General features: G+C 46.0%; 2 protein-coding genes across 7 annotated transcripts in view; one reads left to right on the forward strand and one right to left on the reverse strand.

The window, feature by feature from the left end:
* LIMS2 (LIM zinc finger domain containing 2) overlaps positions 1-18064 on the reverse strand; it is a 47613-nt gene that overhangs the window by 5191 nt on the left and 24358 nt on the right. For 5 of the 6 annotated variants that reach the window (XM_075937442.1, XM_075937441.1, XM_075937444.1 and 2 more), the window contains 5 exons: positions 17740-17860; positions 5024-5173; positions 4153-4303; positions 1824-1916; positions 593-641 (listed from right to left, as the gene is read on the reverse strand). In XM_075937442.1, the coding sequence (XP_075793557.1) occupies positions 593-641; positions 1824-1916; positions 4153-4303; positions 5024-5173; positions 17740-17860 (564 nt within the window). The remainder of the gene's footprint in view (positions 1-592; positions 642-1823; positions 1917-4152; positions 4304-5023; positions 5174-17739; positions 17861-18064) is intronic. The other variant, XM_075937445.1, reaches the window with a different exon arrangement.
* Positions 7279-17745, forward strand: GPR17 (G protein-coupled receptor 17). The gene is made up of 2 exons (XM_006131008.4): positions 7279-7548; positions 14454-17745. The coding sequence occupies exon 2, from the start codon at positions 14488-14490 to the stop codon at positions 15502-15504; it is 1017 nt and encodes a 338-aa protein (XP_006131070.1). The 5' UTR covers positions 7279-7548; positions 14454-14487; the 3' UTR covers positions 15505-17745.

Consider the following 18064-nt stretch of genomic DNA (forward strand, 5'->3'; position numbering starts at 1 on the left):
AGAGGGAGGGAACACAACAGGTAATCCTCACGTGATCCCTCTCCTGTTATCTATTTCCAGACAAAAAAGAGCCTAGAGACACCATTCCTACCCATCCTGGCTAATAGCCATTGATGGTCCTAACCTCCATGAATCTATCTAGCTCCTTTTTGAACCCTGTTAAAGTCCTAGTCTTCACCTCATCCTCTGGCAAGGAGTTCCACAGGTTGACTTCCTTTTGTTTGTTTTAAACCTACTGCCTATTAATTTCATTTGGTGACCCCTAGCTCTTATATTGTGGGAATAAGTAAATAACTTTTCCTAATTCACTTTTTCCACACCAATCATGATTTTATAGACCTCTATCATATCCCCCCTTAGTCTCCTCTTTTCTAAGCTGAAAAGTTCAAGTCTTTTTAGTCTCTTTGCATATGGGGCCTGTTCCAAACCCCTAATCATTTTTGTTGCCCTTCTCTGAACCTTTTCCAATGCCAATACATCTTTTTTGAGATGAGGTGACCACATCTGTATGCAGTATTCAAGATGTGGGTGCACCATGGTTTTATATAGAGCAATATATGTTTTATATAAGCAAGACAAGAACAAAACTTACCATCCCCCTCAATCACGTGGCTGCAGCTGTAACAGACGTCTCCAAAGAGCTATATTCAGAAGGAATAAAATGGAAACTTATTTTACTGACTACGAAGGTGTCTGCCCTTGCTCCCCAAATCAGACAGCTGGTGCTAACATCAAACTCCTAAGGGATACACCAGCACCCTCAGACTCTTTTACCTCTACTGAATATCATACACTTGCCCATTGCTCTATGGTCATTCAGAACTTGTATCCTCAAATCCTGGAAGCTATTTTGTTGATGCCTCATATTCTTGGTATCTCTGTAACATGAACTCTGAGCTTTGCATGCCTGGGAATCTGGAAGTCCGTGTCTATAGATCACAACCGTGATCAAAAATAAATATCTCCTGATGCTAGACCATAAACATCGAGGCAAACCCAAGAGCACTACCAGACTATTTGTTGTTTTTTATGTTTATTTGAAAAGTGGTAGATATTCAGCCTGTGAAAGCTTTACAAGGGGAATGTAGTATTCTGTCTGATGGAACCGGGCGTAGAATCATGACAGCTCATTGTGTTTTTATGGCAAAGTTACCTTTCGATCATCTCACAGGACAGATCTTTTCTGTGCTTTAGCCAACTAGATGCCATTGCATTTATTGTAATTATAAACAGACTGGTTTCACATGGATTACAGAATATTTTAGATTCTTAACACAAGGTTAGCCAACCGGCTCTGACAGGTTAACACCAATTTTATTTGGTATAATTACAGAAATGTTAATGTGTTTGCCGTGTTATAGCTGCATTGTCCCCAGGATACGAGAGAGGCAAATGTTCGTAAGATAATATTTATATTTGTGTTGGTAAAAGCTCTGCAGCGCTCGAAAGCTTGTCTCGTCCACAGAAGCTGGTCCAGTAAAAGATATTACCTCATCTCAGAATTTAAGGACAATCCAGGGACAGCAATTTTTTCTTTCAGGAGGGACAATCCCTGTCCCCAGTACATTTTCATTCTCTAATCACTGTCGTGTTCCTCGAGTTATACGTGTGAACATACATCTGTGATGGAAACCCTCCCACAGTTTACTGATATTTTTAACGCCCAGCTCCAGATAACACCGCATGTCTGGCTATACATGTGTACATGCGTGTGGGGAAAATGCTGTGTTTAGTTCCTAAATGTCTCTCCAGGAACTTCTTTCTCCCCAGCCCTTCAGCCAAGAGAGGTGCCAGATGAATGGGTGTAGGACAGTGGGGCGTACCTGGTTGTAGTGAGTCTCGCAGTAAGCCAGGCCTTTTTTCTCATAGTGGCGGTGCCCCAGAAACGGCTTTTCACATTTGGCACAAACAAAATGCTGCAAAAGTAAAGGGCAGTCAGGTCACTGGAGGGGCCTCTGCAGCCACAGCAAGACGACATGCACAGACTCTACCCCCAAAATAAACCAGTGGTGGACACAAGGGTTTCAGATCGTTATACAAACCCAAGAAAAACCTGCAAGGAGAGGATGGTGACATTGGGACACCATGGAATGGTGACGTTGGGACGGTGACGTTGGGACACCAAGGGATGGTGACGTTGGGATTGCAACGTTGGGATGCTATGACAATGTAGATGATAGTCTCACAGCAGGGTTAGAATACTGTGCACTCAACTCTAGCTATTCAACAGATTCTACCATTGTTATCATCTGTGGAGCCGTCCTGGACTAAAAATTGCTCTCAAGGTTTGGAAGGTGAGCTGCATGACCCAAGGATCTCTTCATGCCAACTAGCGAAGCGATGTAGAGGGTTACAACAATCTCCCAATTTTAGTATGGACATTCTGGCTCAAGGAAGGTCTTCTGAGCTCTCAAATGAAAGCTGGGTTATGAATATTTTTGTGATGCGTGTACAGGTACTCTGTAAGGAATTGGGTAGAGAGATATATTTTACATGCACACACAAAATACATGCTGAAAGTCTGTGTATGGGAGCTGGACACTAGCAAAAGGTGAAAACAGGTTTTCTGTCAGGCAAGAGTTGTTTATTCATCTCTCTGTTTACATGTTCATTGAATATTGTCTCATTCTCTTCTGGTCATTTATCGCCAGTCAGAACTGAGTGCAAATGAAGGATTTTGCAGAATTCGGAGAACTCTACCAGGAAGAGAGAAACAGTGATGCCTACGGGACTTGGAGAGAGGGAATCCTCTCTAGAGATACACATCAAGGCTACGTCTACACTGGCCCCTCTTCCGTAAGGGGCATGTAAATTTCAAGAGTCGTCGTAGGGAAATCCGCGGGGGATTTAAATATCCCCCGCGGCATTTAAATAAACATGGCCGCCGCTTTTTTCCGGCTTTTAAAAAAGCCGGAAAAGAGCGTCTAGACTGGCCCCGATCCTCCGGAAAAAGCGCCCTTTTCCGGAGGGTCTTATTCTTACTTCAAAGTAAGAATAAGACCCTCCGGAAAAGGGCGCTTTTTCCGGAGGATCGGGGCCAGTCTAGACGCTCTTTTCCGGCTTTTTTAAAAGCCGGAAAAAAGCGGCGGCCATGTTTATTTAAATGCCGCGGGGGATATTTAAATCCCCCGCGGATTTCCCTACGACGACTCTTGAAATTTACATGCCCCTTACGGAAGAGGGGCCAGTGTAGACGTAGCCCAAAGGTTTGTTCCACTATATTTGGGAGGCAAAGAAGAAACCATGGCATCTTTCACAAAGGGAGTAAAAGGACAGCGCTTCTGGTTCACGAAGAGTCTTGGTTGAAAATGTTGAACTTTAGGCAACAGAAGTTTTGGACAAGCACTACTAGTTAGTTAAGTTAGTTACATTTACTCTCTAGAAAGCATGTTATGATTTTACGTTATACATCGCTATTCTCTATTTCTTTGATAAACTTATTTTTATTGTCACTATAAATATATTATCTAAGCAGTGTGGTGTTAAGCAAAGCACTGGCCCCGAGCTGAATCTTACATGCTGGTTTGTACCATTCCTTTGGGAAAAGCAGGCCTGGTAATTCTGGGAGTGTCCCTTGGCTAAGGAGCTGGACACTAAGGTGACTCAGGAGTTGGTGTGAGCCTATTGCTACCTGCAGAGTGAGAGCGAGGTCTGGAAGGCAGCGCTTGTGCTACCAGAAGCTGGTGGTTTCAGAGAACTGATCCACCACAACCAGACTCGGGAGTGCTTCATGCTAAGAGCAGGTGGTGGTCAGGTGCTCACAGTCCGGGTATCCCTGGGGAGTGTCACAACAATGTTACAGTTTATTACTCCGAGCAGGGAGCAGGGGGGCAGCACAGAGAGGATGTACACAACACCCATGGCAAATGCTATTTTGCAGACCCCAGGATCTTTGCAATGTTATGCAGAAACTTCAAAATAGCTTCCCTGAGAGTAAATTAAACAATGGGACTGCTACTGTGCGATCGAGGAAGCGCAGCTTGAAGAGCTCAAATGCATGTGGTTTCCCAGGTAAAGCTCATCCAAGATGAGCAGAATGTGCATTCAGCCAAAGCAGGGATGGTGGGAATGTCTAACGTTCACCACAACAGCTTCCAACGTGCGTTAGGTTCGGCAGCATGCATTCCACAGGGAGCGTGGCGTGGATCTCACCTCAACGTGCCACTGCTTTCCCAGCGCATTGACCACGCGTCCTTCGATAGGCCTGCGACAGGCCCCACAGATTGGGATGCCCATCTTGTCGTGGCAGGGCAGGCAATAGAGTTCCCCTTTCAGCTCCCTGGCTTCAGCAGTCAGCTCCTTCCTGAAAAGAAGGCAGACAAGTGTTCCTGAAGCAGCATCACTAACCCAAGCCCCAGCTGACACACAATTAAACCTGACACACCAGCTTCCCTCCAGATAGGAACATCTAAGACGAAGCTGTGGAAGAGTGAACTTCAAAGCAAACGTCCATGCTTTGGCCCCATCTATATGATAAACACGGGCACCCTGAGCTATGCTTGGGAGTAGGTCTTTCTGCCCTTGAATGCAAGGAGGAGTTTGGCCACAACCGTGTTTAAAGAGGGTTATTTTTGCAATGTAAACAGGACCTTGGAAAGTGGCTCATTTCCAGGCACTGTTCTCAAACCCGGCAGCCCATGGTACCCTGTAAGCAATGCATGGAGGAAGGAGAATCCGATATAGCCGAGCAGGAGAATTCCAGTTCTTCTATCTTTTTTGATCTTTTACATACAGAACTTCTTGTCTACCACACAACATAACTGCTGCAACATGTAGCTGATCGCAGAGTCCAGAAATTGGTCGTGCCGATTTTCTTCCACAATTTGATCTGAGGAAGTGGGTCTGGCCCATGAAAGCGCATCACCTAATAAACCATCTTGTTAGTCTTTAAAGTGCTGCACAGTCCTGTCTTTTGTTTCAGCAAGACCAGACTAACACGGCTACCTCCCTATTACTAGTCCAGAAAGGAGTGAGCCGTGCATCTCTCGGGTCTGTCCACAGAGACTAGGAGATGAGAACGTACCCGCAGTGGGTGCAGTTGAAGTGATCTGGATGGTAGGAGTCACTCCGGAACATCAGAGGCAGCTCATCAATTATCAGGTGGCACTTCTGACAGATATACTTGCCCAGCCCCTTGGCCTTCTCCTGATCGTGGCACTTCCTGCACAGATGCCTGGGGGAGAATTGGAAAAGAGAGCAGCGTTAGTCAATTTCTCTCTAAACGAGGGTCGTGCTCTGCACACTGTTGGTTTGGGTAGCTAGTTTCTGCAACCTTCTCCCAAAGACAGCAGCTAATGTTTTAATCCCACTTTTCTAGAGGATGGCAACCAAACATCATCTGATGGTACTAGTGCCAACCAAGTCTTGTAATGCCACCTGCCCCTTCAGGACACAGTGAGGTATTCCCCAGGCTTCCTTATGTAGCATTTCTTCTCCTCACTATGAGTGTCAACTGCAGTAAAAACAGTAGAAACGATCTGTAAATTGCAAGAGTGCAGTCATCTTACAAACACAAGGAGACTACACATGGGCCCGGATCACTATGCATGAAGTGTCTGTTTTCATAAGCAGCAATAAAGACACATAGAGGGGCGCAAGTCAGAGTAACTAATAAGCGTCTTATCAACACAGCAGTGAGTTTATGTGCACACAACTATGTAAGCATGTCCCTACAAAACCAAAAATAGAGCCCTGGGTGGATGCAAAATTGGTATCCACATCCGCATCTGCAAAAATGATCCACAGATACCTTCATCCACATCCGTAAGTGCGGATACTCGCAAACGTGCACGGCTCCATCCACAAACGTGGCTGTTTACATAAATCTCTGCACACAATCATCTGACAGCGAGTTTACTCTCACTGCTCCTCCTGATGGCACACTGCTACAGTGCCTCGATCATGGCTGGACTCATTAACCAGGACAAACCAGAGAGCCTTCGAATTACAGTCCTCCTCCTCAAAAGCTCCCTATAAGTGTGAGGCAAACAAGGGAGTCTGCAGCTCTGTGTTGCAGACCCTTAATATTTTTCAGCCTGCAATAGAGACTCAAGTCCTGACCGGATATGCAGCTGCCATTGCTGGGAGTGAAGTCTGTGACAAAAGGCATAAAACAAACAGCTGTAAAGGTCAGTGCTCCTGTTTAAACAGATGAGGAGGAGCTGTGTCTCATAGGGTGGTCTTTAGTTCCTCCAGCGGCTGGCTCCCAGCTATAGTGTGGTTTGCTGGTGCAGCGGTTTCAACTGAACACAGAGCAGGCCAATGGGGAATAATGGAGGTGCACTCTCCCACCACTGTCCTAGCTCACAACAGCCTCCTGCGCTCCCCCTCGCCCCAGTCACACATACATCCCTGGTTAAGAGTCACGGATATTCCCCCAGACACCATCAGCTCCAGTGAAGAACAGGAAAGGTGGTGCCCTGGCTAATGCAACCGACTGAGTAGGAGTCAGAAGACCTGGGTTCTATTCCAGGCTCTCTCTCAGATATCCCAGGGGACTTTGGGCAAGGCGCTCCACCTCAGGTTTCCCCTCTGTCAAGTGGGGCTGAGAACACTTCCCCATGGTGCCAGGGTGTTGCGAGGCCTCACACATTTATGATCCTCAGCGGGAAAGCGCCTGCACATGCTGAAAATAGGATTATTATTTTCTCACTTTTTAAGTCCTCTCTTCTATAACAGTCTGGGGCCACTGTCCTCCCAGACGGAGCCACAGGCCCCACCAAAAGCAGACAGCGCCCCATTATAAGAGCGCATGCAGCTGTGCTCATCCCTAGATAAAGGCATCAATTTTATTCAGCACTGTCAAAGGGGGACTAATTATACAGGGCAGGACACTGGGACCCTGCAGCAAGTGTCCTGAAAAAGACCACTCTCATTCAGCTGAATAAGGGGCCTTCAGCCCTTTGCACTGATAAACCATTATCAACCCCTCCCCATACACAAACCCGCTCTGCTGTCCCATAGACCCTCCTCTATTGCAAGCCAAGTGAAGTCTTGGAATCACTGAGCTGTTGCCATAGCAGCCGCCCCTCTCACCCCCAACTCCCACCATTATTGGAATTATCCCATTCTCAAGTGTCCTCTTGTGTCTATTAATACCAGACTCCCCCCCGCCCCCCGACAACAGCCCTTTCCACCCCTCTAAAGTAATCACAGAACTCCAAAGAGTCACTGTGAGAGACTGGAGGGTTCTGAGAGGCTTTAATAAGCAGGACAAACACACTGAAATATTCATAAATATAACAGCAGCCGCAGCTCCCTCCTTCCAAGGCTTCAGCTGGAATGAAAACTTCCTTTCATTGCAAGTGTGCCATCTCCTCTCCTCTGTTGTGAGAGCTGATAATGCACTATCAGAGCGAGCAGGACTCTATATAGAGGGGCTCTCTCTTCCACCCTCACTAAGTCCGAAACGGTCTGCTCCTTCTCAATCATCAAACCGCTTTCAGCTTTGACGCTTCCCCTTGATTCGCTGCTGGCATCAGGAGGGGCGCCCAGAGATTTACTCTAGAAGGATTTTACCCTGCACCAGCAGGACTGCGCTGACAAGAGGTAAGAGAACTGGCTTTGGCTGGAAGAATAAGGGATGAACTTTCCTGGTGGCTTTACGTTGTTGCAGCTGAGTCAGTGAGGGAGACAGGAGATGTACAGAGAAGCTAATGCACATAGTGTACAAGTTGTTGAACAAATACAGCCTCTAAAGAATGTCATTATAATCAATCTTGTCTCCTAAATTAAAATAGCTTTCCAAGCTTCTTTTTCAGCCATTACTATAGACAGGCATAGACCACAGACATCATATCCTATGGGCAACAAAGTATTCTCAGCCAGACGCATTCAGCCATAGAGGGAGTTTCATTCAGTATTAAGTTATTTTCTGAGACAGATGCAAGACCCTCCTGCTTGGCAAAGCATTGCCACCATCATCCACACTGATCATGTAAAAGAAACCCAAAGAGCAGAAAACTCTGTGAAGTCCACGAGAGACTCATCGTGCAGGTCTAGCTGGGAAGCACTTAGTTTGTAGCCACAAACCAAGCTAGCTCGATTTCTTATTTGATGAGCTGGAAAGCGTTGTTGTTGTTCTTCATCAAGCCTTTTGTTAGCAAACAGGTAAAGCACTCATTGGAACAGTAATAAGGCTGTGAAAGCCATTATAACTTTCCAAGAAACTATCAATGTAGTGTGGGCGTGGGCAAAAAATATGGCTATACGCTCACATTCTAAATGAGTAACTACATGCCTGCTTACAAATCCACTACTGGAGGCCTGGAATAATGGCTAACTCCAGAACAGAGCTCTATTCAGCAAACTATAAATCACGAAATGCTCTCACTCCCCCAGCAGTGCAACTCAAGTGGAATTCTAGGCTTGGGAACCAGACAACTAAAGAATTATTCTGAACCTCCCACACTATAGAACAAACCCCGGAAACTGGGTCATTTTAAAAAGGAGATATGATTTCTAATCAGCTCCAAGCAAAAGCAAGTGTACAGGCTATAGTGACACATTTAGGAGGGATTAGAGAGTTATTCCACTGGGTATCACAAAGGAGAAAAATAAACAAAAAGCCTAACTCAATAATATGCACACTTTATTTTGAATTGGTTTAAAAAAAAAAAAGAAAGAATAATCTGCTAAACCTTCTTCAGGTGTTATTACAAGAGGCACAGAGTAAAGCCATCTCTGGTTTTCCACTGTTCTAGTGTTATTTTGTTTGCTATGAACATTTAAAGCTGCACTTTTTTTAAAATTAGCCTTTTAATTCTCAAAGCCAGTGCAGCAATTAATTCTAGTGACACGTAAATTTCTCCAGAGCTACGCCAGAGCCAAGGATCCCATGATTTTCAAGTCAACAATGAACAACACTAATGGCTACAAAAATATGTTAAAACAGCACCAGACAAACTCTTTGAGGATCATTTGAATTGAGAGCCTAACTGAAAGTTTTATAATCAGAGCCCTGCTTCCTTTCTCCACTGCTTCTGACAAACACAAAATAGTCCCCCGTGCCTAACATATGTAACAGCAGCTTCCCCTGCAGTCCTGTGGTGAAATCCTGGCCCCACAGAAGTCAATAGCGGTTGAACTTCCCTGGTCCGGCACCCTCAGAACCTGACTGGTCCCAGATGAGGGATTTTACCAGATTAAGGGAGATCATTTCTGGCACCCCTCCTCCCTGCTACGTGCTAGGCGGCCCCGCTGGGCAGCCCCTCTGGTCATCAGGCTCCCATCCCTGCTGGGCGGCCCCACCGCTGGGCTCCAAGCTGTCAGCCCTCCCCTGGGACTCTCTGGTCCTGGAATATCCCCAGATCAGTGAGTCCCAGTTTAAAGAAGTTCAACCTGTAGAAGTTTTGCCATTGACTTCATCAGAGCCTGAATTTCATCACTGGTATCTTTGCTACTCTGTCAGATACTGACCAACAAATTGAGCCCAAAGATCGTAGCTCAGTGAACCATGGGAAGTCAGTTCTAATAGAATCTGATCACCACAGAGAATTTTAAGAACATGATAAAAATAGGGAGCAATTTGTTGTCTAGAGGAAGTTTCCACTAAAATGCTGGTCTATGGCAAATGAAATCCCCGTCTGGACTGTATGATGACCCAATCCCAGCCTTTTAGGCTCACATCCATGCAGTGTTTCATTTTTAACAGGCAGTTATAGCTGAATATAAAACAAATGGCTAACCAGTCTAATCTAACTAGTGCCATGTAGTATCATGCCTCCTTACACGTTGATTGTGGATGGAATTATTTAAATAAATGGAGCAGCAGAACAAAGAGCGTACATTCAAAGTGTCACATGAGTATTAATGTGGATGTGCCCTGTCTTTAATAGCCACTAACGGGGCAGGTTTTCCTCCTCCTTTGGTGTAAAGTAGAAGAAATAAGAAAAATACCTTCCAATAAGGATAACAAATCTTTAAGATTCCAATACCACTTTCATTTGGGAACTAAACTCACAAGGTTTTTCCAAAAACACCAGGACCCAGAGCTTCAAAGAGGCAAGATGGGCACATTCCACAAACTATCTTTGCATTTGCACACAGAGGCAAGTCTCCATTTTACACATGGAAATTGCATGCCCACTGTAACATGGCCCATGGAAACAGTGTTCCACTCAACTGCTGCCACAGACTGCCCTCATACTCTCATGTTTATTCTTTCCGTAACAACCAGGAACAAGCACACATCTGGTTGGTGCGCAAAGGAGCCTACATTCCTAAATCCCCAAACTTCCTAACCCAGCTGCATAGCATTTCAACACAGAGAAAGAGGGACCCACTGTGGCCAGATGGGAGAATTTAATTCTACCCATTCTCACTTCCGTTGATTTCCATCCTTCTTGTCTGTCAACTAGCGTGGCAGTGGAAGAAATCTGGTTCAGAGTAGGATGTAAAATTTCGATTATTTTGCTAATCGAATAGTTGATGCAATTTGCATTGACTATTCGATTAGTTGATAAGGGCGCTTCCGCCTTTGAAGTGTAACAACAGGGCTGTTGCTACGTTTCAAAGGTGAAAGCGCTGCAGGGAGCATGGGATTTGGCCCCAGGCTCCACACGGTGCTGCCGCTTGGAAGCACCCCCTCTTCTCCCCCCGCCTTGCTGCCTTTTTCTGATAGAGGCAGCGGGGGAGAGGGGGGAGTGACTAGTCGACTAGTCATTCACATCCCTAGTTCAGAGCACGTCCACTTCTAGCCACCTACCTGAAAGACAGAATCCCAAGAAAACTCCTGTTTCCAGTGTTTGTGTTACTGGACTTGTATTCACCTGGAGTTTTACCTCTTAAAACGTTTCTGAGCAATACTCATAGCTCTGAGTGGAGGTGGGGCAATACCTTCTGCTCCAGTCACTAATCTAAGCTAGGGGGAGAGGCAGATATGCTGGATGGCAGGGGCAGGGTCCAGAGTGACCTGGACACATTAGAGGACTTGGCCAAAAGAAATCTGATGAGGTTCTACAATGACAAGTGCACAGTCCTGCACTTGGGACGGAAGAATCCCAAGCATTGTTACAGGCTGGGGACCGACTGGCTAAATAGCAGTTCTGCAGAAACGGACCTGGGGATGACAGTGGATAAGAAGCTGTATATGAGTCAACAGGGTGCCCTTGTAGCCAAAAAGGCAAATGGAATATTATGTTGCATTAGGAGGAGCATTGCCAGCAGATCCAGAGAAGTGATTATTCCCCTTTATTTGGCTCTGGTGAGGCCACACCTGGAGTATTGTGTCCAGTTCTGGGCCCCCCACTATAGAAAGGATGTGGTTGCTTTGGAGAGGGTCCAGCGGAGGGCGACCGAAATGATTAGGGGGCTGGATTGCATGACCTATGAGGAGCGGCTGAGGGATTTGGGTTTGTTTAGTCTGCAGAAGAGAAGAGTGAGGGGGGATTTGATAGCAGCCTTCAATTTCCCGAAGGGAGGTTTCAAAGGGGATGGAGAGAGGCTGTTCACAGCAGCCCAGTAACAAAACCAATCAACTCTGGGATTTTCTGATAAGAACAAATTAATTCACACACTTGTTCCCAGGATCCATGCACCGGGAGACATTGCTGCCAGAGGTGGTTATATGAGTTTTCACATAAGGAGCTGGAACTGGGGTCCCAGGGTTGCTATGCTGAGACTGCTCAATTAGGACAAATTGTAAAAAAATGGGGCAGACAATCTCCCAAACTGGTGGTTATTCCAATACTTAGATCCGCCAAAACTAGCAACAAAATAATTTCTGTAATACATTACTGGTTACCCAGAGCTCCAAAGCACAGTTCCCTTAAAGCAAGAGCGGGGAACCTTTTTTTGGGTCAGGGCCGCTGATCAAGAGAAAAATCAGTCAGGGGCCGCGCACAAATGAGAAGCAACCCCCCCCCCCCAAAGAAAAACAAAAACCTCCCCAGAAACCTTCACTGACATGGCCCCCGACTGAGAAGGAGAAAGACACTCCTCACGTTCCCCTCATATACCGGGGGAGGGGCAGGTTAGTGGATTTTGAGTGCTCCAGCTCAGGGGGGAGGAGCTGGAGCACCATCACAGGCTCCCCAATGCTGGGGGGCAGCCCCGAGCCTCAGGGGCTGGATCCAGGCAAGCAGGGGACCACATCCGGCGCTAGGGCATTAGGTTCCCCACTCCAGCCTTAAAGTAACCCAGCCCTGGGCTTTCTGCCAGGCAACCAAACCACATACGATGAGGATTACTGAAAATCTGGTTGGTTCATCATATAAAAAGCTCTACCAATCCCACATTATTTCCCAAGTCAAAGAATATTTCAGTTCTTACCCAAATGCACACTAATAACCAATTCTTATTAACTAAACTAAGATTTATTTAAAAAAAAAGAAAATTGGTTAAACGATCATTAAACATATAGGTACACACAGAGTTCCTAGGTCATTTTTATAGCATAGATCATAGAATCGTAGGGTTGGAAGAGACCTCAGGAGATCACTGAATCCAGCCCCCTGCCTAAGGCAGGACCAACCCCAACTAAATCATCCCAGCCAGGGCTCTGTCAAGCCGGGACTTGAAAACCTCTAGGGATGGAGATTCCACCACCTCCCTAGGGAACACATCCCAGTGCTTCACCAGCCTCCTAGGGAAATAGTTTTACCTAATATCCAGCCTAGCCCTCCCCCATTGCAACTTGAGACCATTGCTCCTCATTTTGTCAATTGGTGAGCTTAGAGTTGCAAAGTGTCCTTTCTGGAATCAATTCATTCGGCTAAAGTCCAATGTCCAGATCCAATGCCAGGGCTATCCAGAATGGCACTGGAGACCACTATCTTGTGACTCAAACTTTCCCTGACCATGCTTAAGCAGATCTGAGGTCTGAAGAGTTTTTAACAGAGGTTTTTGCAGTCTCCTGACAGCATCCAGTCCTTGAGTGAACAATAGACAATTACTTCAAAAGCCTATTACCTAAGCATTACCAGTAACTAATATAATCTATTAAGCTGTTCATAGACAGTTTACTACAACTTCAAAGAGAAGTACTGACAGAAAATTACTACACCCATGTTTCACTTAAATGTTAATACTCCCCTCCGATCTCTGAATCAATAGACAGGATTAATCTGTTCACATGACTGATCTCTAACAAGATATAAGTAAATGCATACAATGAGTACTACCTCTAATTCCCACCGTGCAGGTTTGGATTTCAAAGCTCTAGTCTATTGCAGTGGTGCGCAACCCGTGGGTCACAACCCCAAGGGGGTCGCAAATATCTTCCTGGGGGGTCACAGGCCCGTCCAACTGGCAGCCGTGCGGCGCTTAGATTCGGCCAGCCAGGGGCTGGGCACAGCAGTGTGACACTTGAATCCAGCCAGCCAATGGCTGGGCCCAGCAGTTGGCAGCCCCCGCGGCATAGCACCTAGATTTGGCTGGCCGGGGGCTGGGTCCGGCAGTTGGAGGCAGGTTCGCAGATCAAAAAAGGTTGTGCACTACTGGTCTATTGAACATGGCAATGTTAGTGATTCCTAAGAAACAGCTCTAATTACCATTTATATACCTCTTTTATGTGTCTTTGCAGGTTGAACTTGGGTTATTTAGCCTGCAAGTTGTTTAACCCTTTCTGGCTCTGTGTCACAGCAAATCGTTAAATCCTAGGACAAGATGTACCAATATTTTCGTATCATGCCGAAATCACTCTCTCTCTCTCTGAGGGTACGTCTAGACTACATGGCTCCGTCGACGGAGCCATGTAGATTTGTTTTTTTGGCAAAGGCAAATGAAGCCGCGATTTAAATGATCTAAATGAAGCCGTGATTTAAATTTACATGGCTGCCGCGCTGAGCCGACAAACAGCTAATCAGCTGTTTGTCCGCTCAGCACGCTAGTCTGGACGCTCCCCTGCCGACATCAAAGCCCTTTGTCAGCAGCCCCGGTAAACCTCATCCCACGAGGAATAACGGGGCTGCCGACAAAAGCTTTGATGTCGGCAGGGGAGCGTCCAGACTACCGCGCTGAGCGGATAAACAGCTGATCAGCTGTTTGTCGGCTCAGCGCGGCAGCCATGTAAATTTAAATGAAGACGCGATCATTTAAATCGCGGCTTCATTTGTCTTTGCCTATCTGTCTAATCTACCTGGCTCCATCGATGGAGCCATGTAGTCTAGACACAGCCTGAGTGTGTAACGCTTGTTTCCCTTTTTCTGATAATCTGGTACATGGGTATTCAGCACCTTTACCACTGGCTAGCTCTCAGAATGTCTTGGAGATAAGTTTACAGCCGGTTGATTGCATTACAGTTTCTTCAACTGACAGGAAAGGCCTGGAAAACCCAGCTGCTCCAGAGGGCTTTATCATTTCAAAGTAGGTCAGACTCTGAGTTTATAAAAAATGGTGCAGTGTCCTTTTAAGTACTAGTCTCAGCAGGGTCAGGGTCAGGAAATATGCTGCCTGATTTCCATGGTGTCTCATCGTTACCAAGGTTCTTTGTAAGATCTGTTTGTTTTTTCCAGGTTCCTGGTTGGTGCCCCAGAGCTGTAGTGAGGAATGAATGACCCAGCAGATCCCTCAAGGCTATTCCTCAACTCCTCCCTGGAAACTGCAGAACAATGTGGCAAAGAGACCCATACAGAGAACATCCTTTTTGCCACTTTTTATCTCCTGGACTTCATCCTGGCTTTTGTTGGCAATACTCTGGCTCTTTGGCTCTTCATCCGGGACCAGAAGTCAGGTACTCCCGCCAATATTTTCCTGATGCATCTTGCTGTGGCTGACCTGTTTTTTGTGCTGGTTCTACCTACCCGGCTGGTATATCACTTTTCTGGCAACCACTGGCCATTTGGAGAGATCCCATGCAGACTCATTGGCTTCCTTTTTTATCTCAACATGTATGCCAGTATCTACTTCCTCATGTGCATCAGTGTCGATCGCTTCCTAGCCATTGTGCACCCTGTGAAATCCATCAAAGTCCGCAGGTCACTCTACGCCCACTTGGCATGTGCCTTTCTTTGGGTTATAGTTGCTGTTGCAATGGCACCTCTGTTGGTCAATGTGCAGACAGCCGAGATGAACAACACGACTGTCTGCCTACAGCTCTACAGAGAGAAGGCCTCACGCCATGCTCTTGTGTCCCTGGCAGTAGCATTCACCTTTCCATTTGTTACTACAGTGACCTGCTACTTACTGATTATCCGCAGCCTAAGGAGTGGGAACAGAGTTGAGAAGCACCTGAAGGAAAAAGCTATTAAGATGATCATCGTTGTTCTAATGATCTTTTTGGTCTGCTTTGTACCTTACCACATCAATCGTTATATTTACATTCTCCATTATGATGGCACCAAGACTTCCTGTGAAACCCAGCGGATCCTGGCACTCAGTAACCGCATCACTTCCTGCCTCACCAGCCTGAATGGTGCCCTTGACCCAGTGATGTACTTCTTTGTGGCCGAGAAGTTCCGCGAGGCCTTGTGCAGCTTGTTTTGTGGCAAGAGGGCTGTAATGTTGCCTCCAAGTTACGAGGGGAAGACAAACGAGAGCTCATTAAGTGCTAAATCTGAATTATGAGCACAAGATCGTATTTGCTGTCACTTCCAGGCACAACACAGCCCAGAGACTCTCTAGAGAGTAAAGGCAAGTGACTCCAAGGACAAAGATGTTACTCCCAGATTCTTGCAAGACAAAGGAGGAGAGTTCAGTCATTTCTATGCAGCTGTGACCAGCAAGGGCCCATCTCCACCAGAAGACTGACTGTAATTTCAATAAGTCACAAAAAGTTCTGAACATGATTGCAAAAGCAGCAGTATCTCTTGCCCAGTCCTGAAGCTGAGGTCTGAATATATAGGGATGGAGGAAGGAAACAAGAATAAAATCAACCCATTATTTCTCCAAACAACAGTTTTCTACTCAGGGCTCTTTCGAGCAAATATTCCCACTGAGCAACAGAACAACTGGAATTCAAGGACTAAGGGAGATCTGTCTCGTTGAACACACATGCCCTCCTCTGAAATCCGGTGCTGAGCCAGCCAGAGAGCTGCAGTCCTGAGATATCAGAGAAGTATAGGGAGAGTGTCTAGATCTAGTGAGAATGTTTGCAGAGAGCTGGGGATATAAGGTATGCCTCTTGAACAGGAGAAAGGGGAAACCTGTGGCTAGAATAAAGGGGAGACATTCTGATTCCCGCGGGAGCTCAAATTATTGTCACCACAGATCCCTTGTCTATTCCCAGGATTTGGGCATGAGCTGTAAACATCAAGCTAGTATTTCAACCTTGGGTTTGTGGGTCAGGGCCTCACGAGCTGTCTGCAGTTACAGACAGAATTTTCTGAACTAACTCTGTGGTGCATCATCCTGTTTGAATGATCAATCACCTCAATAATCTCAGACTAAAATACAAAGGAATGGAAAAGTGTCTCTTGAAAATGAGTGAGGGGAATATTTTCCATTGTTTTGCAAACACTGAACCCTGAAACTCTGAATCTGTTAAAAAATTAGCCAAGAAGAAGAAAAGTAGATATGCTGTGTGCAATCTAATCTGCCAGGGAAAAAACGTAAAGATCTTTTGGGTGTTTTATAATTATTTACATTTTGCCTCGTGCATTTTGTTTGGTCTGAAAAACATTTCATTTGCTATATATGATCACTAACCCAGTTTAGTTTAACTACCCTTACTGCACCCAATGAAACACATCTGGGGAGGCAGGAGAAGATGTGGTATAAAGGGAGAAAAATCCACGAGGTCCTCCAGGAACCGTGCTAAGCCAATCATATTTGCCTCTGAAGTGCTGTAGCACTGATAAGCACTACAAAGCCATACATCAATTTTATTCACATATTCCACCCATGCCATTGGGAAGGGACTCTTATGTCTCTAGGAGTACAGATCCTAAATTATTAAATCAAACAGCTTTTTATCTTGGTTAAGTTTCTGGAATCCTGACTGCTTTCCCAGCCAGTACTCTGCACTGCTCAAAGGCACCGGCCAGAGATGCAAGCCAAGAAGCCAAAAGAGCAATTTATTAACTGGTATTCTGGATGCCAAGAGACTGGTGTTATATGAAAGAGAAGAAATTATGTTCCCTGGTGGACAAGGCGGCACTAATAATCCTCTTTCCCTTTCCCATGTTGATCACCTCAGCTGGGGGAAACCTCAGCCCAATGACTCTCCCAACCTCTGCAGGACAAAGGCAGAATAGCCTGAAGTTAATACACTGTGCTTCAGAATTCAAAGCTATCTGCCAAACTGCCATCGCTCTTTACACCACGATGTGCTGTGGTACCAGTTTTCCAGCCTGTTTGTGTTACTTTTGCCATTCATTTTTTAAACAACAAAACGTTTTGGACATGTTTATACCTGTGTTGCATATAAAATAAATACCTTCAAAAGGGTCAGTGAAGAGATGGTCTTTATATTAACAGAGGCTCCCCCACAGTCGCTTATTAAGTCCAAGATTCCCACTCAATCAGCAAGCAGCCTACACAGACACATCCCCCTTTCTCTCTCACACGCAGGCCAGCATCATGCCTGGAATCGTCTCTCGCCAACCAGCTTGCTGCCCAATCCACAGACTACTGGCATTCTGCCTCCAGGCCCCCTCCTGCCCCCATATTTCACTGGGTGGTCAGTGTCCTGCCCACCGGCTTTCCCTACTCATCTCTCACTTGCCCACCACTTAGTCCTTATTCTGCACCTTTCCATTTTCACCTGACAATGTGTTCCGGTTTTGGTTTTTTGCTAACAGACCTCCTGCCCCCACACCCACAACAGAATGGCAAAGCCCTTGGGGCGCTGCTCTCTCTTACCTGCCAGCATTTTTTACGAAGCCCAGGTCAGCTAGGACCACGTTACAGAGCTCACAACGGAAGCATTCTGGGTGCCAATTATTATTCATTGCCTTGATCACACGTCCAATAATGAACTCACCTTGGAAAGAAAAACAACCCTTAGAGGCAAACAGGAATACATTTCAGCCAGAGTCGTGCCCCAAAATCCACCATCGTTCCTTTTCAATACCACAGTATATTCGGACTCACTGAAAATACCACTTTTTCCCCCACAACAGTTCTGCAAGCACATCCTTCCTAACCACTGCCACAATAATCCTCTGGTCCTTTCTAGAGATCTTGA

The sequence above is a fragment of the Pelodiscus sinensis genome, chromosome 10 (genome assembly GCF_049634645.1).
Source record: "Pelodiscus sinensis isolate JC-2024 chromosome 10, ASM4963464v1, whole genome shotgun sequence".
NCBI classification, from domain to species: Eukaryota; Metazoa; Chordata; order Testudines; family Trionychidae; genus Pelodiscus; species Pelodiscus sinensis.

Excerpts from the sequence above, each read along its gene's own strand:
- GPR17 (XM_006131008.4), top strand. The coding sequence starts at position 14,488 with ATGAATGACCCAGCAGATCCCTCAAGGCTATTCCTCAACTCCTCCCTG.